General features: G+C 49.4%; 2 protein-coding genes and 3 non-coding genes across 9 annotated transcripts; all 5 read left to right on the forward strand.

Moving 5' to 3' along the window:
- Positions 1-210: 210 nt before the first annotated feature.
- PABPC4 (poly(A) binding protein cytoplasmic 4) lies at positions 211-14,472 on the forward strand. 5 transcript variants are annotated; one of them, XM_065697661.1, is made up of 16 exons: positions 211-282; positions 965-1,220; positions 7,027-7,220; positions 7,535-7,650; positions 8,123-8,262; positions 8,508-8,602; positions 9,198-9,335; positions 9,905-10,000; positions 10,495-10,767; positions 11,029-11,116; positions 11,283-11,402; positions 11,966-12,093; positions 12,727-12,820; positions 12,905-13,035; positions 13,115-13,214; positions 14,120-14,472. In XM_065697661.1, the coding sequence occupies exons 2-15, from the start codon at positions 1,028-1,030 to the stop codon at positions 13,199-13,201; spliced, it is 1,893 nt and encodes a 630-aa protein (XP_065553733.1). In that variant the 5' UTR covers positions 211-282; positions 965-1,027; the 3' UTR covers positions 13,202-13,214; positions 14,120-14,472. The 5 variants fall into 5 exon arrangements, with proteins under 5 accessions (XP_065553733.1, XP_065553736.1, XP_065553734.1 ...); XM_065697660.1 differs by lacking the exon at positions 211-282 and adding an exon at positions 357-552; XM_065697662.1 differs by lacking the exons at positions 211-282; positions 11,283-11,402 and adding an exon at positions 356-552.
- Positions 9,629-9,760, forward strand: LOC136023519 (small nucleolar RNA SNORA55). Its single transcript, XR_010616622.1, has one exon. It is a non-coding gene; the product is annotated as a small nucleolar RNA SNORA55 (small nucleolar RNA).
- Positions 10,271-10,399, forward strand: LOC136023518 (small nucleolar RNA SNORA55). The gene has a single exon (XR_010616621.1). It is a non-coding gene; the product is annotated as a small nucleolar RNA SNORA55 (small nucleolar RNA).
- Positions 11,535-11,667, forward strand: LOC136023517 (small nucleolar RNA SNORA55). The gene has a single exon (XR_010616620.1). It is a non-coding gene; the product is annotated as a small nucleolar RNA SNORA55 (small nucleolar RNA).
- A 482-nt stretch (positions 14,473-14,954) lies between the features above and the next one.
- Positions 14,955-18,491, forward strand: PPIE (peptidylprolyl isomerase E). Its single transcript, XM_065697724.1, has 10 exons — positions 14,955-15,022; positions 15,117-15,215; positions 15,299-15,342; positions 15,985-16,011; positions 16,185-16,266; positions 16,811-16,911; positions 17,039-17,162; positions 17,242-17,427; positions 17,933-18,075; positions 18,152-18,491. Exons 1-10 carry the CDS (start codon positions 14,992-14,994, stop codon positions 18,218-18,220), a joined length of 906 nt encoding a protein of 301 aa, XP_065553796.1. The 5' UTR covers positions 14,955-14,991; the 3' UTR covers positions 18,221-18,491.
- Positions 18,492-18,704: the final 213 nt, after the last annotated feature.

The following is an 18,704-nucleotide window of genomic DNA, read 5'->3' on the forward strand; positions in this document are numbered from 1 at the left end:
GCAGAGCAACGCCGCGGGGCCGCCATGTCCCTCACGACGGGCGCCCACCGCCGACCCCAAAATGGCGGCCGGCAACCGCGAGCCCCCTCCGCGGCGCTGGCCCCGCCCCGCCTCGCCTCGGGCCGGGCGGCCGGCGGTCCTCCCCCCCGCTGGGGTCGCTGCAGCGGGCGGCGGCGCGCAGGCCGCGGGGTAGGGGGGGTCGCTCCCCGCCGGGCCCCGGTCGCGGCTATAAAGGGGCGGCCGCGGCGCCGTCTCCTCTCTCCGCTTGCCGGGCCGCTGCGTGTGAGTCGGTGTCGGGCCCGGCGCCGCCGCGGGCCGCGACCGCGGGGCAGGGCCGGGTGAGGGGTGGGGTGGGGGGGCACGGGGAGGAGCCGGGGCTCCGGGCGAGCGCGGCTGCGGCTGCTGCGGCCCGCTCCGCTCCGCTCCCTCCGGCCGCCCCGCTCGGCCGCTGCCGCGCTGCGTGCTGCCCCGGCAGAGCCGGTCTGTTTGATAAGAGATATATATATACATAAAATACAACCCCAGCGGAGGAGATTTAACTGTAAATGAAAGGTTAGTATCAATCTATAGTGCAGAGAGGGGGCGTGTTCCGAATTTCTGCCTTTTTTTACCTCAGAAAACCAAGCGGCCTCCGCTGTGGAGAGCTGGGGCTACATCAGGGTCTTAAAGTGAAACAGGGGACGCGGGTTTAAGGGAGGTCGAGGCGGGTTTTGCCCGAGAGCTGTCGGTGGGAAGGCGCAGGAGGCTGCGGATGGGTTTTGGCTTCATAGCCGAGCCCTGCTCTCCTGCAGGCTTCACTTAGTTCCTCTCTGGTTTCCAGGCCTCTGTCCCCCCTCAGCCCCTCTGTCCCCTCCTGCCACCCCCCCTCTCCCAGGCTGTGCCTGCAGGCCCCGGCTTAGCGAGGCTTTAAAATCAGGGTTTTGCGTTTACCCCCCCCCCCTTCAATTTAAATATTTACCAAAAGCTCGACTTCAAGAAGCCCCAAGACTCGAGTGAGTTCCCCGCTGGGCGCACGTGGTGGGGGAAGATGAACGCGGCTGCCAGCAGCTACCCGATGGCGTCGCTGTACGTGGGTGACCTGCACCCCGATGTCACCGAGGCCATGCTCTACGAGAAGTTCAGCCCCGCCGGGCCCGTCCTCTCCATTCGGGTGTGCAGGGACATGATCACCCGCCGGTCCCTCGGCTATGCCTATGTTAACTTCCAGCAGCCGGCGGATGGTAAGTGACGTGCGCAGCCACATCTGTGGCTTCTTTCCTTTGCTTTTATTCACTTCTGTTTTGCTAATTCATACTTCTGTTGGTGTCTGTCACTATTAAAACATTACAGGGTAAGTAACTTGCTAGTGCCTCAAGCTGGAATTTTTTTTACTGCTTGGTGTCTACAAGATGCCCATCTTGGTAACACTTCTGATGGTAGACCTATTTCTACCTATTCTATGTATTCTACCTATTCTATTCTAGGTAGCCATTTCTACCTATTCTAGGTAGAAATCTGTTTCTGCCTATTTCTATGTAGACCTATCTGTAAGTGATATTATATTAAACTTTAAAGACTTGGATTTGTTTTTCACATAGGAGAATAATCTCCACTGTGTTCCCATTTGTTTTCATGTTGGTTTGGGCTATTTGTGTGCATCTCTGTGCAGTCAGTCCTAGTGAAAAAAGTTGAGAGTAGTCAGGCTTGGCTGAATGCTTAGTTCAGCCTCTGGCTGCCCACTCGCTCCAGTTTAATATTTAGGAGATCTGGTGGACTGCAAGTTGGTGTGTGCAGCCAGCAGCTGGATGGGTCTCCCAGTCTGGGAAGTGGTATTCCTGCATTGATGGGAAAGAAGATGTATTGTTCAGTGTGTGGGAAACCAGGTTGTCTCACATGTTGATTTGTTCTTGCCAGACTCTTTTTTCATACCTTAAGTTGGTTCCTGCTCACGTAGGTATTCTAGAGCTGAGGCAGCAGGAGCATGTGAAAGATGGGACAGAAGAGGTCACTTTGGAACACATCTTTTCTGTAAGGAAAACGGGTCAGCATTTTCTGCCCTAGTTTTCAGAGCCTTTGCTTGTTGACTGGTGCAAGTTTACTGCTCTGTGCTGTCACCTAGCAGTATCTGCATGTGATGGAGATATCCAAAGGACAGATGAGAGTGAACTTTTCCTTTGAATTCAGCATCGATTCACAACAGCACAGACTTCAGCAGCAAGTAAACTTCCTTTTAGGCTGTAGTAGGTTCTCCTGCTTTACATTTTTACCAATGGCAGAGTGGTCTGTCTGTGGCACAGCTTCATTGACTTTGGATCAAAGTATTGTGTAGATATATAGAATAACAGGAATGTTATTCAAGTTGTATTCGTGCAAGCCAGCAGAGCCTCTGGGGTTGAGAAATGCTTGGATTTTACTTAGTCTGTTGTGATTATGTGCCATCCTAGCTTCCATCCTCTCCTAGGTCGGAGTACCTTCTGCATGCCCTTGCTTTGGGATGCAGGCGGATCTGATCCAGCACTTCTGATCCTTTCTCTTGCCAGGCTGATGAAAAGCTGCTTTGCACTCCAGTGCATAATTACTCATTCATGGAACTCTCAGAAGTGTTTTTTTTTGCAGGCTAAGCAATGTATTTCTGTTATAAAACTTCTCAGTTAGAGGGAAAGAACCTTAGAGCCTGATTATGTGATCTGCTGAGCCTGTCTGCTCTGACTCCCGGTTAGAAAACCACCTCGGGAGGTTCATGTGCTGTGCAGGCAAAGGTACAGTTATCCTGCTTGTGTTTAGGCTATGATCTCATTTTGCAGGATAAGAGAAATAAAAGCAAGGAGCAGAAATAAAGCCAAAAAAGAACTCGGAGTTCAGATTAGAGAAATATTGGGGAAATGGGGTGCAAAAGTCTGATAAAGTTCTCTTAAAGTAGACAAGACCTGTATAATACATATGTTAAAAGGGAGGAGTGACTGGTGGTGTGCATGCCTTAGCAGAAAAGTTCTGCACCTCATACAAATCTGAAGGCATGGTGGCTTTCCAATGCATTTCAGGGTAATCTTTTATGGTAATAAATAGGCAGGATTTTAGAGGGAGGTTGCATCATTCAGGGCTCCTGGTGAGGCAGCAGACATTTTAGGAAGTCACAGTGCTTGAAGTGATACTTCAGCAAAGTGGTGTCCTGTTACTGCTGGGTCTTAGAAGGTCAAGAGATTTCAACCTAATCATATAGTTAATGTGGGCGAGGAGAAATATTTGAACTCCTCCTGCCCTGATGAAGAGATCTCTTGTGAAATGCTCCTGATTTCTTCTGGCTGGCAAACTGCAGTGTGTGTTACTTTGCCTAAGTGAAAACCGGCTGCTGTGCCGAATGTAATGCGGGAAAATGTACACAGATAGCTTTGGAAAGGTGGTGGGTACTGTGGGCTCCCTGAAACACACTTGAATATGAGGAGCAGAATTTTTGTTGCTGAATGCAGGAATAGGGATGATTAAAGGTTCCTGCAGGAGGGATCTGCATTTTCTTCCAGGAATACATAATCAGAAATGCGTTTGGGCTTCATTTTACTGAATCTGGGAGGAGGTGTGGGGTGTTGCATAGCACGGGAAGGGATCAGTTTTGATTTATGGGTGATAGGAGATGCTACAAAATCCCACTTAAAGTAGTTGGGAAGCTTTGTGCTCTGAAAAATTGTAGGGAAGTTCTTGTGGACACATTGTTAGTATGCTTAAGTGGCGGTAGGTGTTAAAGAATGTGCTATATGATACCTTGCATTTCTCTGGCATCTTTTGTGGAAGGAGGAGTGGTTTTAAATCTGAAGAAAACAAGGGATCACGTTTTAGTGTGATAAACAGGTCTCTGGCTTTATGGCTAGAGAAAGGCTCCAGAGCAAGTCATGGAGCCAGAACTCTTCCCCGTGATGTGGGGCCACCAGGAGCTCACACTGTTAGATCCTGAACACACTCTGTACTTCAGAGTTCCTGTGTCTGAATTGCCTCAAAGCTGCTTGTTTCCTTTGTTTTTGTTAGCTGGTGGAGAGATGCTTGACCCTGGCAGGGGCTGTGCATTGTCTCACTGGTGTAGTCTCTGCAAAGAGACTATTTTTAGTGAAAAGAAGCTCTGCTGTTTTCAGGTGAACCTCTTTGGTGTAGTAACCAGTGAATGCTGAACACTGAACCTGTTGTACTGTGATAGGCAGATTAAGCTTCAAAGGTCTGGCTGGTTCAGATTCAGTTGTAGTTTTTAATATTTATTCTTTTTGACTGTGAAGAAGGGAAAGAAAAACTCATTTCACTTGAAAGAAAAGCTGAATTTCCTTTTTCACAACTTCCTCATGCAGGTTAATTGCATTCCAGGGTTTCATAATAATGGCACTCATGACATGACAACTCAGATAATGAAGCAGAGAAACTTTAATATGGCTCCAGAGATAAGCTGTTCTGGAAGTACAGAGAAAACAGAATGTTTCCCAAGCCAAGACAGAACCCAGAGCTGGGGTGAGATAAATAGCTCTGAAACAGCAAGGTGTACAAGTGTATGGCTAAAGTTTTTGTCTCTTCCTTAGAGGAGAAGACAATGTAAGAGGAGAGCTGAGGGCTTCATTGCCAGCAGTGTTTTGTTCTAACTCCAGCAACCAAGAGATTTAAGCCTGTCCCTGTGCAGAGTTTCTCATGGGTGAATCTTGGGCTGTGCCTGTGGTTATATGTGTTCATGTTGCTCAACCACAGCTGCTAATTCCAGCATTGTGTTTGCTCTGCAGCAGGGAGCCTCTAAGGCAGATTAATGACTCTGAGGCCCCAGGCAAACGGCAAGGAGTGTTCATGTGCTTTCCCTACCTAGAAGGCTGTGGAAGAGGAATGGAAAGGAAGCCTGAAAGAGGTTAAGAGAATATATAATGTTCTATATGAGTTGCAGTTGAGTCCGTTGGAAAGATGACAGGAACCAGTGGGAGAGAAAGATACAGGAACTGAAATGGCTGAAACTTCATGGCTTAAATAGAAAAAAAATGAGAAGGTGTTTGCTCAGATTAAGGAAATGAATCAGATGAGTTTAGTGTGAGTCAGCCACATAATTCATGCTGATCCTTTACAGGTTTTCTTAGGTCCTGGTGTAATGTGTTTGCATTTCCACCTGAGGGTATGACAGACCTTCCTCAGATCAGGAAGCCCATCCAGAGTTTTCTTGCACCCATGCTCACAAGAAGTGTCCAAGTGAGTTTTAAGTGGACTATAATGATATAGTGCGATACTAGCAAGCTATTGAAAGAGCAGCACAATAGTATGTGCTTAAGTATGTGATGAGGAAGCTGTAAAGAACTGGGAGCAGTTTATAACTAGGCTGTATCTTGCTAGTTGCTGCAGTGTTTCACAGTTCCCTCTGGTTCTGTGTCACTGCTACATCTGCTTGTCACCTTTCAGCAGGAGCCCTGTTTCTGCTGCAAATGGTATATGCAACTGGTTTGTGTCCTTGCCAACACATGCTTCTGCAGGACCTCTCCCTGCTATAAATAAACACTGCCAAATTTGACAAGCTGGACTGAGTTGCCTGCTGAAGTGCCTCTTAGGAGTGGGCTGCAGGAAGGACCTCACTTGCACTTGCACTGACTCAGAGTAGCAGCTGAGGAATCATTTTAGCATGGCAGTTAGTTGCATTTAACACCTTGGACTGAACAGAGCAACCAGAGTCCTTGCTAGTATAACTTCCCTCCTTCTTTTATTTTTCCTGGCTGCCTCAGGAATGAAGTCCAGCAGAGCCTGCCTCCCAGCTGGGTGTATGTGTGAAGGTGTATGTGGGGAAAATAGCAATAGCACCACTTCAGTTTAAAAAGCAACAAGAAGAACATTTCAAAGCACTTGAATCGTTCTGGGAAACTTCTGCGCAGTAGTGGAAAGTTGATTTTGGGGATAGGGAGTGCAGGAGGCTTTTGTAGGCCATGTCCCATTGGGGTTCCTAGAGCTAGCTTTGTGAAATGCTGAGTAGTGCAGCTCTGGCTGCACCAACAGAGTCACGTGAAAGAAAGTGTTTGAACTGCCATTTTCCTTGAATTTCCTGCTCCTGAAACCTAATCAGCAATTCTCTCTGAGTGAAAGTGGCCTGGAAGAACTGAGCCAAACAAATCTGGAAAACTCAGGTTCTGCCCTGTTAATAGTCCTTGATTTTAATGCATGTCTATCCCTCTCTTTTCCCTCTTTATGCTGGGGATTAACAGTCTGTCTTTTTCTTTGCTCACTCCATGCTGGGAGTGTTTTCTAGCACAGAAGAGTCCCAAGCATCTCAATTTTATGAACAGGATCCTGATGTGTGTACGTAATGATCCTTTTAATATAGCAGTAGGCAGCAGAAATAGAATCGTGGAGGGGGTTTCAGTGTAGGTTAAAATGACAGTGCTGGGGTTGTTGAGTTTAGATCAGTACTTCCGTGTTCATCAGATCAGGTTATGGGCTTTCCCCCCACCCCCCAGGAGTTTTGTCCACTTTTGCTGTCTTTAGATTGAGCAACTTAGGAATCTTTTTTTGGCCACATAAGTCAGAAGCTGCCTCATGCCTTCTTCAGCCAGCCACGTGTTCGTGCATGCTCTCCCTGACGCGATGGGGAGATGATCCTTTTCTCTTCATAGAGATGAGTGCGGGTGGATGTGAGCTTTGTGAGAAGCAACCAAGCCAAACAGTCACTTTTGTTGCTTCCCTTTTCCCCCAGGGTTTCCTGTATTTACTTTCCTTCTTTGGGTGGAGCAATTTACCTTTATAATAGTTAAGACTAACTGATAAATCCCAAGCATTTTGATATTCATTTTGCTGTGGTTGTTAAAACATTAATACAGATTTAAAAGAGTCATTAAGCCTATTCCGTACTTAAACATGTCTAATGACTGTGCTGCAAACATGTCTAATGACTGTGCTGCAAAGACCTCCCTTGAAACACTGAGTTAAAAAGTCGTTGGAATTGGTCACCAAATGCCTCCATGAGCTGAGTAGAATTCAGAGGGAATGATCACCCCCTTGATGGAAGCCTTTACTCTTTAACAAACCACAGAAATCTGTTCTTGACTTCTCTTGCAGCTGAGCGTGCTCTAGATACCATGAATTTTGATGTGATCAAAGGAAAACCCATTCGCATCATGTGGTCTCAGAGGGACCCCTCCTTGAGGAAGTCAGGGGTTGGGAATGTCTTCATTAAGAACCTGGACAAATCCATTGATAACAAGGCACTTTATGACACATTCTCAGCGTTTGGGAATATTTTGTCCTGCAAGGTGAGATGTGGTTGCTTTGTCCCATTCTGTTCTAGCGGTGACGTGAGCAGACACGTCCAGTGTAGGAAGCAAAAGGGACACCTTTCACCGAGTGAGGAGTGGAGTCTGTAAAGGCAGAGATAACCAAAAGCTCAGGGATTGCTTAAGTTACCTCAGATTGGGTCATGAAGTGCACAAGTCTGAAACACAGATAATGTCTTCCTAGTGCTCCTCCTTGGCAGTAACCTATTTCTGTGTGCTAAACCTTGTGTCTGAGTGTGACAGAGGCAGAAAACATATTCAGAGAACTGACATTCTGTTCTCCTTCCACACAGGTGGTGTGTGATGAGAATGGCTCTAAGGGCTACGCGTTTGTGCACTTTGAGACACAGGATGCTGCAGACAGAGCCATCGAGAAGATGAACGGCATGCTGCTGAACGACCGCAAAGTGTGAGTGTCACAGCCAGCAGCACCAGCGAGCGCATGACCCGGGATGCATCTCGGTATTAACAGGGACACACAAGGCACTGGTTCTCCTGGCCCCAAGCCTTGGCCTGCTACCTCTCCACTACAGGGCTGGTGAGTGACCCTGCCCAAGCCATGGCCTGCTACCCCTCCATCATGGGCCTGGTGGGTTTCCCTGACCAAGCCTTGATTTGCTGCCTCTTCACTAGTGGGCTGGGGTGGGTTTCTGTGGCCAGTACTCTCCACTGCAGAGCTGGGTGGGCATTCTTGGCCGACTGTAGGACAGGTGATTTTTCCAGTTGGTCTGTGGCCTGTTTGTCCTTCTCTTCTGCTGTCACTCTTGTCCCTGTGCCCAGCTTCTACTACACACTCATTTTTTGCCTCACTGCAAGTCACACATTGCTTTTTCCAGTCTTGAAAACAAGCTGCTTACTGGGATTTTCCTTCTTTCTTACAGATTTGTTGGGAGATTCAAGTCTCGTAAAGAACGGGAGGCTGAGTTGGGAGCCAAAGCAAAGGAATTCACCAATGTTTATATAAAAAACTTTGGGGATGACATGGATGATGAAAGACTAAAGGAGCTCTTCAGCAAATACGGTAAATTCAGAAACACTTCCAGTGAGGCTGTGAATTTCATGACCCATGGCAGTTTAACAAGACCAGTGTCTGGTTCTGCCTGGATCGCTTGGAAGCTGAGGAACATAGAGTTGATGTGTGGGTACTAGTTGTGCCAAATGTTAGACAGGAGGCAGAGGCTGCTGAGGAGATGAGAGAGGGAGGGCTGGGAGTTTAGTCTTGAAATAGTTCTGTGATATTTTGCTAACCCTGTCCCTTGGTAACAGGTAAAACTCTGAGTGTTAAAGTGATGACAGACCCCACTGGAAAATCCAAAGGCTTTGGCTTTGTAAGCTTTGAAAAGCATGAAGATGCTAACAAGGTATGACCAGTTTTTATGCTGCTTGGGTATCTTCAGAGAAGAAAAACTTGGTTTATCAGGGGAGAATGTGAAAATGAGAAAACTCTGCCTCAGGTGTAACCTCTTTCAGATTTGGGAACTTAGAAACCTTTTGCACCTTACTGTCTTGACATTCAATGGTAACTTGGCATTTCTCCAGCTCCCTAGATCCACACAGATTATAGTGCTATAATCAAGAACATTAAGTGCTGAAGAAATACTACAGTGCAGGGTTTGAAGGGGGAAGCATCTAGAGTGAGAACATTGCTTAAAAATGGTCTTCTCTGAGCAGCAGGCTTATTAAAATTTGGTCTTAATTTCAAGAAGAGATGCGGATAAATTCCCAAATTGCATTAGTCCTGCAGGTAGAGTGGTGGTGTCAGTGTGGTCTCTCCTGATCCCTTCCGCTTGTCTATAATTAGCCTGTTGTTACACAGTGCAAAGATAAAGGGTCAGCCTTGGTTTATTGCCCGACGGGCAGTGATACAACGTGAGCTTTGGACAGTCCTGTTTTCAATAGGAATAGTTGCTGTCTCGCTTTAGCACTTGGCACTTTCCTCTTGACCCCTCTGTCCAGGCAGTAGAAGAAATGAATGGGAAGGACATCAATGGGAAGATGGTGTTTGTAGGCCGCGCGCAGAAGAAGGTTGAGCGCCAGGCAGAGCTGAAACGAAGGTTTGAACAGCTAAAACAAGAGAGACTCAGCCGATACCAGGTGAATTGTCTGTTCCTCTCCTGAATTTAGACACCATTTTCAGTCTGGGAGACTTGTATGAAATTAGCAAAGTAGTCATTGTCCTGTGAGAGATCCTGGGAGTTAAAATGTAAAGGTGTCTGGGGACAAAGGGGCATCAGGGCATAGTCTTGGCAATGCAAGTGTGTAGGAGGACATGAGAAAGCAGCCAGTCTCCTTTACTTTCAATGGGGATACCTAGAAGGATGAAAATGACAGCAAAACCCTCTACTGCTGTCTCTAATTTATGGGGAAACTGAGTCATGTCAGAGATTGCATCACATCTTTCCCAGGTCATGAGATACAGTGCTGAACTGGGGATACATGATGCAACAGAAAAGCAGAGGAAATCCAGACAAGCTCCCTTTCACTGCAGTGGGACTTGTCTCTACGCCTTTGCAACATTTTTTGCTTCAACTTTGGGTGGTATGAAGGGAACACGATGCTAAATTAAGAGTTTTTCAGATAAATTACAGCTCTGGCAGATGGATGCTAACAGTCAAATGTTTTTCTTTGATGTTATGAATGCCTCATTGTTCTCTCCCTTCTAGGGTGTTAATCTATATATTAAAAACCTAGATGACACCATAGATGATGAAAAACTGAGGAAGGAATTCTCACCTTTTGGCTCAATAACAAGTGCCAAGGTATTGTGGGCTTGGGGACTATTTGGATTTTAAAGCCTAAAGAAGGAACTGCATCTGACCTGGAATTGAAGGGGGCAGTTCTTCTATTCACTGATCATTGTGATCCTGAGAACATCTGGGCTAATAAACACACAAATTTCTTTGGGTCTTGGTGGGATCTTGCTGAAAAATTGCTTCATTCCCTCATCAAAAGAGGAGGCAGGAAGTGGGAAAAGTGCTCGTTGGAGGTGACTCCCAGTAAGCATGACATGGCATTTTCCTTTAGAGCTTGCACCAAATCTTTCCCATTCCTTACTGCTCAGTGTGGGCCTGGGGACACATGGTGCATACAGGAAGGCAAAGCAAATCCAGGCAGGTGACTTCTCAGTGGGTACCTGCCTCTACACCTCTGCAACAGTTACATCCAACCTGCCTGAAATGTGATGTGTTGAAACGTGGATTCTTAGCTTAAGTTCTTGTTATGGTGCTCCACTAGCAATTGATCTTTACTGCAGGTGATGCTGGAAGATGGACGGAGCAAAGGGTTTGGCTTTGTCTGCTTTTCCTCTCCAGAGGAAGCCACAAAAGCTGTGACAGAGATGAACGGGCGAATTGTGGGCTCAAAGCCGCTGTACGTGGCACTTGCCCAAAGGAAAGAGGAGCGAAAGGCCCATCTGACCAACCAGTACATGCAGCGCATCGCTGGGATGAGAGCCCTGCCTGCCAACACAATCATTAACCAGTTCCAGCCTGCTGCTGGGGGCTATTTCATGCCTGCTGTGCCCCAGGTAAGCTGAGCTAGTGTGGATTTTGAACCTGTCTTGGAGCTGTGGTGGTTCTGCTGCAGTAATCTCACTGAGCCTTTCTGCACCTGTAAACAAGTAACTCCTAATGAGGGGTGCAGGCAGTGGAGTTAATTCTGTGACTTCCCAACTGCCTCTTCATGTGACTTGAGCATCGAGTCCTGGCAACAGCTGCCAAAACGTGTTGTGAACAGTGTTCGTTACTCACTTAGATGTTGTCTCTGAGCTTGCCTAATCTTTCTTCAGGCTCAGAGCAGGCCCACTTATTATGCACCCAATCAAATGGCACAGATGAGACCCAACCCACGCTGGCAGCAAGGAGGAAGACCTCAAGGTGAGAGAACATTTTTGGCTGTATGACCTTTTTGGCTGTACTTCCCAACAAGAACAATGCGCATGCTCTCCTTGGTGTACACAACCCCAACCTGCTTCCTGTAGCTGACTGTCCTGACTTGCCAGTCAGTTCTGTTTTGAGGATTTCCCCTCATTTCTTCCATTAGGCTTCCAGGGAATGCCAAATGCCATGCGCCAGTCTGGACCACGGCCAGCACTGCGCCACCTGGCCCCTGCTGGCAATGCCCCAGCCTCTCGTGGCCTCCCTGCCGCTGCCCAGCGAGTTGGTAAGGTGTCTGCTTCCAGGCTCTCCCCTTGTCTGTGAGGGATGAGGATGCTCTCGAGATTTGACTTCTGCTTCCAAAGATGGTTGTCAGATACGGATAACAAAAGATCACTAGAATCAATGGGCAGAGACAGCACCTGAGTCTTTCCTATTGCTTGCTGTGCATTGCAGATCTGGGGGCAGTTGGTGCTACACCACAGCAGTGGAAATCCAGATGGGTTGTTCTCCACTGGTTTGGAACTCATCCTTACACCTCTGCAACATTTACCACTCAAAGAGATAAAAAAGAAGGCTCTTTAGGTTACGGATATCATTTTCAGAGTAGAGCATCTAAATTAATTCTCTACCAGTGAATAGTTTAGGAAGTACCTGAAGTGCCAGATGTGGAATCCCTGGGTTACTGTCAGGGAGAATAGCCCCTTCGTAAAGTAGCCAGTTGTGTTTTGCAGTCTGGTTCCTAAAGAAGTTCTCCTGAGCGTATTTGGCTTCAACAGTTAACAGCAGACATCCCAACTTGCACATTGCTGCAGGTGTCTGTAGATCTGGTCTCTTCTTCTCTTGCAGGAGTGGGCGCTGCAGCGCAGAGCTTGGCCCCTCGCCCGCCCGTGGCTGCCCCAGCTCCCAGAGCAGTTCCCCCTTACAAATACGCCTCCAGTGTCCGCAGCCCGCACCCGGCTGTGCAGCCCCTGCAGGTACCATGAGGGGCTGGCCAGGGGACTCTCTCCACTTGCTGCCGTCCGACAGGATTTATGTGCAGCTCAGGTGTTTCTGCAGAAACCTGAAGCTACTTTTATAACCCAGATAACCATTGTGATTTGGAATTCAAAAACCTGGCGGTTGTACCTTTGCCAGGGGCAGTTGCTTCACCTGCCTTGTACTTGCAAACTCTTTTCCATCCAGAGTTGCTGTAAGGATGTTTTTCTTAGTTCTTTGCTTTCCCATTTTGCAGCCATTTTTTCTCTCACCTTTTTGCCGCATCCTCGCTCGGGAATCATTGAAGGCACAGTTTGCTTCTCCCACAAACCTCTGTGTTGTAAAAAAGCAGGCGTGGACATTGCTCTTTCTCAGTTGTAATGTTTGATTCAGTTTCTGCAAGATGCTTACAGTGCCCATGTGTGACGCTGGGCTTTTGAGTTCAGGACTTGGAGGGAGCATGTTGTGAACCAAGGGCACTTACCTGTCCTTTCTTGAAACTCCAGTCTGCTATAGGCTTGACAAAGGTTGTGTTTTTGAAGGGAGGGAATGGATGTTGTTTGATTGTCTCTAAATATGAAGCAATCAGCCCTAGTACCTGATTCAGAAACCTCATGCCTGCCCTTCCATAGGCACCTCAGCCTGCAGTCCATGTGCAAGGACAGGAGCCACTGACAGCCTCCATGCTGGCTGCTGCCCCACCGCAGGAGCAGAAACAGATGCTGGGTAAGGGAAACTCTTACCAGGTTTCAGAGACTACTTTGTAATTGAAACGCAGCTGTCTGAACTCCCTTCTTTTGTAACCCCCAGGAGAGCGTTTGTTCCCTCTGATCCAAGCTATGCACCCCAGCCTGGCAGGGAAGATCACAGGAATGCTGCTAGAGATTGACAACTCAGAGCTGCTGCACATGCTGGAGTCTCCGGAGTCCCTCCGGTCGAAGGTAGATGGCTTGTTCTGTTAGGTGGGATGGGGAGCTCTGCTCAGGAGAGCTGCTCTCATGCCTTGAATTGTCTCCTGAGGTGGAGGAGGCTGTTGCAGTGCTGCAGGCTCACCAAGCCAAGAAGGAAGCTGCCCAGAAGGTGGGCGTGGTTGCTGCTACCTCTTAAACCAGGAAGACTGGTGAGTGTCTGTCCTCAAACTCACTTAAAAGCTTCCATGTCGGAGGGAATAAAGTGTGATGGTTTATGAATGCAGCCAGTCTGGAGACCCTTGTGCAGCACTCGTCTGAGTTTACTCCATTCTTTAAAATCCATCTCAACCCAACCCCCTGATGTGGTTTTCCCCCAATATAATCCTTATTTTGTGGAAGCTTTAGAAATACTCTTCAGAAATCTTACTTTCATTAAGCATCAGAAAGATGGTAAGTCCCTGACATGTTCCTAGCAGTTGACACGTCAAGGAAGGATTAACATATTGAGTCTTGTGAAGCTGCTAATCTGGGAAATAAAAAGAGACACAAGATGCTTCAGTGACTGTGAGGTCAACACAGTCTGTTCATGCCTGTACCTTAGCCTGACAATCATCTGCCTACAGGGTGGATTAAGGTGGTGGTGTTGGAAATGTTCTTGTACTGCATGGGTCTGCCCAAGCAAATGCCATCTCCTGTGTTTGGAGCTGGATCCTGTTTAATCTTAATAAGGTTTTTGATTATTTGAATGCCTCTTCTTGCTTTAATGATCCATTTTTCTGTGGGTTGTCTAGAATTGACAACTTCAGTTCTTTTTGTGATGCTGTTGTGGTCTGATGTCCCAGCTCACAGGAGTGCAGAATGGTACTTCCATCCAAGGAATTAAGTTTCTTGTCAGATGATCAGAAATGGGTATTTTCCACAGCTGTTAACAGCCTTTCTGCACCTTGCAAATGATATTGGAGTCACTTGAAATATACTTTAACATATATGTATTAAATATTAATATAATAAGCTCATGTTGGAGCTGTATTATACACAGCTTGTGCTGTGGGGAACTTGGCTCTCTGGATTGAGGTGTGCTGGCTGTGGGTAACCTCTGCCCCTTTTCTTCTAGGATGCAAAGAAGCCAAATAGCCCCTTTGTAGCCATCAGCTGAAGATGTTTGGAGGCTCCTCCCTGTCCTGCAGATCTCAATGCCATGCATCCTATCACATAGTTTATTGCATTTTGTAAATTAATCTTTAAGGTCTTATTTAAAAAGCCAGGTCTGAAGCTGTAGATCTCCCAAACCAGAACTGGGCTCACGAGCTTCTCCGTTGTGGCCAGAACAGAGTTACCCTTTGTGTCTTCTGAGGAGGACGCCTGGGATTTTAGGTTGGAAGTATTTTGTGGTTTTGGTTTTAAACTCAGCAGTCCAGTTTGGAAAGTCTGGAAAGCATTTATCAATAAAGGAATAAAATTCCACTATATTTGTCATCTTCATTTGCTAAGTGTTGTGAATAGAGCTCAGTGCAGTCAAATTTGAGTGTACGGTTGCTATGTGAAGAGTGTGATTGGAGTTATGGCTGACTGTGGAGAAAGGCTGCTTGAGGCTGGGTGACAGTGGTGTGCCAGGAGCTGTCTGTGTGTGGCGGCTTCCTCTGCATCCCCCCACTGCTGCAGAGCAGCTCTGCTGCCCTTGGGCTGCATTTGAATGCTGGCGTTCCATGGTTTGGCTGCTCTTGGAGAGCCTGTTGATGTAAAAGGGATCCAATCGAGTGCGTCTCATGCTTCCTCGATGCTGCTTCCTCCACCTCCACCCTCTAACGCTGCCGCATGCCCGCAGTGGGGTCAGTCAATGCTTCGAGCCGGTTTGGGTGCTGCTTTGGGATCGGGAGCGCTGCCGCTGCCGTCGAGCAAGCAAGCCCCGCCCCGGAGCCGCGCCGCAGGACGGGGCGGGAGCCACGTGATTCCGGGTCGCGCTTGTCACGTGGTTCCGGCGCGAAGATGGCGGCCACCAAGCGGGTGTTGTACGTAGGTGAGTGCCGGGGCCGCTGCACGTGTCCGTGACCGGGGGCCGGGGCCGGGGCCGCTGTTCGTGACCGGTGTCCGTGACCGGTGTCCTTCCGCAGGCGGGCTGGCGGAGGAGGTGGACGAGAAGGTGCTGCACGCCGCGTTCATCCCCTTCGGCGACATCACCGACATCCAGATCCCGCTGGACTACGAGACGGGTGCGTGGCCCGGACGGCGCTGCTGGGCGCCCGCGGCAGCGGGTGTCGGTGCTGCCCGTGACCGCTCGCTTCTTCCTCTGCAGAAAAGCACCGCGGGTTCGCCTTTATCGAGTTCGAGCTGGCAGAGGTGAGACAGGGGCGAGGGCACTTCCTAACGGGGGGCTTTGGGCTGGAGCCTCCTCCTGGTGGATGCGGTTGGCGGCAGCAAACGGGGGCTACCTCTGGTGCTGCTCTGGTTTTCCAAGTTCCCACTTTCTTATGGGCACTGCTCACCTGAGCTGTTCCTGGAGCTCAGCAGCAGCGGGCGGGCTTCTTGGCTTCGTGGCCATTTGTGTGTTTCATAGAATCCCAGACTGGGTTGTTTTAGAAGGGCCTTAAAGCTCATCGAGCTCCCAACCCCTGCCACGGGCAGGGACCCCTTCCACTGGAGCAGCTTGCTCCAAGCCCCTGTGTCCAACCCGGCCTTGAGCACTGCCAGGATCTTACAGCCTGTTCTGGGCTTCACACACACGGTCTCTCCTCCTCTCCCAAACGCTGGTGTCAGCAATAAAGCATCTTAAATAAAATGGGTTTATGGGATCAAATGTGGGAAGAGGGGCCCCATGTACTGGATGGGGTACAGCTCCTGCAAGATCCATTGGTTCATATATAGATGAGGTTTAGGAGCACAGTCCCTGGACAGTCGCTTTTGCATGTATATGCTGAGCTTTGCTTTGAAAGGGAGAGAAGAGGTGATACAATAATGATCTTCTTTCACCTCTTTTGGCAGGATGCAGCAGCAGCGATTGACAACATGGTAGGGACCCTGTTCGCACATGGGGACGAGTGGCTTTGCTGCCTTCCCAGCATTGAGGCCCCACATGGTGTGGGCTACACCAAGAGCTCTGTGGTTCTCCTCTATGGGGAGCTGGGGGGCACGGTGATTTTTATACCCTTTGGTGGGCTTTGTTGTGCTTTTCTCCTCGGCAGAACGAGTCCGAGCTCTTTGGCAGGACAATTCGGGTGAACTTGGCCAGACCCATGCGAATTAAAGAAGGATCGTCCAGACCTGGTGAGTTGGTGTCTGGGAGGGGGGAACATCCCCATGGGTGATCAGAGCTTTGTGCATCAGCCATCAGACCCTAGGGCAGAGACCTTTGCTCTGCTTCCCATCTGGAGAGCTCATGGGTCTGAGCAGCATCCAAGTAACTTAATAACCACATAACCCAGAATAGTCCCTCATTCCTTGGGTGGAAACACTCTTGGCTGCTCTTCTGAGTATCTTCATGCCTGCTGACAGAGGGCACAGCGTGCATGCCGTGCCAGGCAAAATTGAGCACACAGCTGGGCACACATCTGTGAAAGCAGAGGGGGCCAAAGGCTTGCCAAGCACTCATGCAGTGTGATGGGCAGTGGCAGCTAACAGGCCACAAGCTTACCCTGCGTGGAGGCACCTCTGGGAGGAAGAAGAGGTGACTTTGTCTCTTCTTTACCCACATGCTGTATCTCCTGGGGTAGGGTGTTCCCTGACCTGTGCAGGCGTGTGTGTGCTCATGTGTGTGCTCCTGTGTGGCCCTTTGGTTCCTGTGCTCTGACCCTTCCTTTTGCCATCGCAGTCTGGTCGGATGATGACTGGCTGAAGAAGTTTTCAGGGAAGACTTTGGAAGAGAACACAGAGGAGGGAGGAGCAGAGGCCTCCAAAAAAGAGGTGCAGGAGGTAGGAAAACCGTACAGAGCTGCCTGTATCCCTGCTGTCCTGTAGGCTGAGAGCGTGAGGCCTAACTGCCGCTGGAGGCAAAGCAGAGGAATGTCATCCCAGCCCATTGCTTCCTTTTCCTGCTCAGGGTGAGCCTCCTGCCAAGAAATCCCGGGCGAACCCTCGGGTTTTCATGGAGATCAAGATCGGGAACAAACCTGCGGGGCGGCTGCAGATCCTCCTGCGCTCGGATGTGGTGCCCATGACCGTAGGTGAGGATTGGTTCAGCCTCCCCGGCGTGGAGCCTTCCAGCAGACGCAGCTCTCACCTCTCTCCCCTTGCTCTGGACAGAGAATTTCCGCTGCCTCTGCACCCATGAGAAAGGCTTTGGCTTCAAAGGGAGCAGCTTCCACCGCATCATCCCCCAGTTCATGTGCCAGGCCGGCGACTTCACCAACCACAACGGCACCGGGGGCAAATCCATCTACGGGAAGAAGTTTGATGATGAAAACTTCATTCTGAAACACACGGGGCCAGGTAGAGCCATCTCCTGGGCAGGGGCTGGGGAGCAAAGGGGCTCAGTGTCATCCAGGGGCCACCCTTGGGCTGGTTTGATAGACCGTGTTGATAGTCTCAGCCCTGAATTACAACCTCTGTTGGCAAAACCCTTCTGGTGTTCACACACTGTGAACTTCCAGGGTTGCATGATGGAAAGAGTTTCAAAGCTGCTTTCCTTTGATTTTGAAGGAGTCACGGTGCGATTATGAAGCACAGCAAAAAGCAAGCAGGTTTATCTCCATGCAAACAGCTTTTCTATTACTGCAGCTATAAATGGATGAGCAATCTCTACCCTTTTCTGTCTTTCGTGCTTGCAGGTGTTTCTCTGTTGTTTCCAGTAGTTTCTGGTGTTAATACCCAGAGGCTCTCTTAAAACTGGCAGTGTTTTGCAGGGTGTAGGAATGGGTTTGGGTCAAAGCATCAGCTCCCGTGCTGGGGCTCATCTCTCCCACCCCAACCAGAGCACTGCCCTCTTTGATCACAGGGCTGTTATCGATGGCAAACTCGGGCCCAAACACCAACAGCTCCCAGTTCTTCATCACGTGCGAGAAAACAGACTGGCTGGACGGGAAGCACGTGGTGTTCGGGGAGGTGACGGAGGGCATGGACGTGGTGCGGCAGATCGAGGTAGGTGCGAGCAGAGCCGACCTCCTTCGCACCCTTGGGCTTCGTGCCTCTGACTCCTGCTGCTCTGTTCCCCAAGGCTCAGGGCACTAAGGACGGGAAACCGAAGCAGAAGGTGATCATCTCAGACTGCGGAGAGTGCCCCTGAGCGTGGGCTGAGCCTGGCCAGGAGGGGCTGGGACCCGGCTGGGGTGGGTTGGCCCCGTGGTACCCCCTGCAGTGCCCAGCTCCAGTGGCTGCTGGGGTGATTCCTGCTACGCTGTTGGTGTGAACATGCCCATGGGCCGTGCTGCGGGGGGCCGATCCCTGCAGGGATAAACCGCTTCCAGGCCACGCTGCCCCGCGCAGGGCAGGGCTGGTCCTGCTGCTGTGTTCGGAAGGCCTTGGGTTGGTAAAAATAAAGCCTAGTTTTACAAATACCGAGGGCCTGCCCCCGGCTGTTGAATTCTCACTGGGTGAGGATGGTCTTTGCTGTAGTGGTTTCTTCGTCTTCTCAAAGCTGGTGCCTAAATCCTGGCTCCATGGGAGCTACGTGCGCTGGGGCAAGAAGAGCCGAGGGAATCTCGTGCCTTTTCCACCTCCTATGCAGGTGTTCTGATGTGTCCCTGGCCCTGTAGTCTCCTTTCCCATCA

The sequence above is a fragment of the Lathamus discolor genome, chromosome 18, assembly GCF_037157495.1.
Source record: "Lathamus discolor isolate bLatDis1 chromosome 18, bLatDis1.hap1, whole genome shotgun sequence".
Classification (NCBI taxonomy): Eukaryota; Metazoa; Chordata; class Aves; order Psittaciformes; family Psittacidae; genus Lathamus; species Lathamus discolor.

Excerpts from the sequence above, each read along its gene's own strand:
- PABPC4 (XM_065697661.1), top strand. The coding sequence starts at position 1,028 with ATGAACGCGGCTGCCAGCAGCTACCCGATGGCGTCGCTGTACGTGGGT. Across the intron at positions 7,221-7,534 it reads GGAATATTTTGTCCTGCAAG|GTGGTGTGTGATGAGAATGG; the intron begins GTGAGATGTGGT and ends CCTTCCACACAG. Across the intron at positions 8,263-8,507 it reads GGAGCTCTTCAGCAAATACG|GTAAAACTCTGAGTGTTAAA; the intron begins GTAAATTCAGAA and ends CCTTGGTAACAG.
- PPIE (XM_065697724.1), top strand. The coding sequence starts at position 14,992 with ATGGCGGCCACCAAGCGGGTGTTGTACGTAG. Across the intron at positions 15,216-15,298 it reads CCCGCTGGACTACGAGACGG|AAAAGCACCGCGGGTTCGCC; the intron begins GTGCGTGGCCCG and ends CTTCCTCTGCAG. Across the intron at positions 15,343-15,984 it reads TCGAGTTCGAGCTGGCAGAG|GATGCAGCAGCAGCGATTGA; the intron begins GTGAGACAGGGG and ends CTCTTTTGGCAG.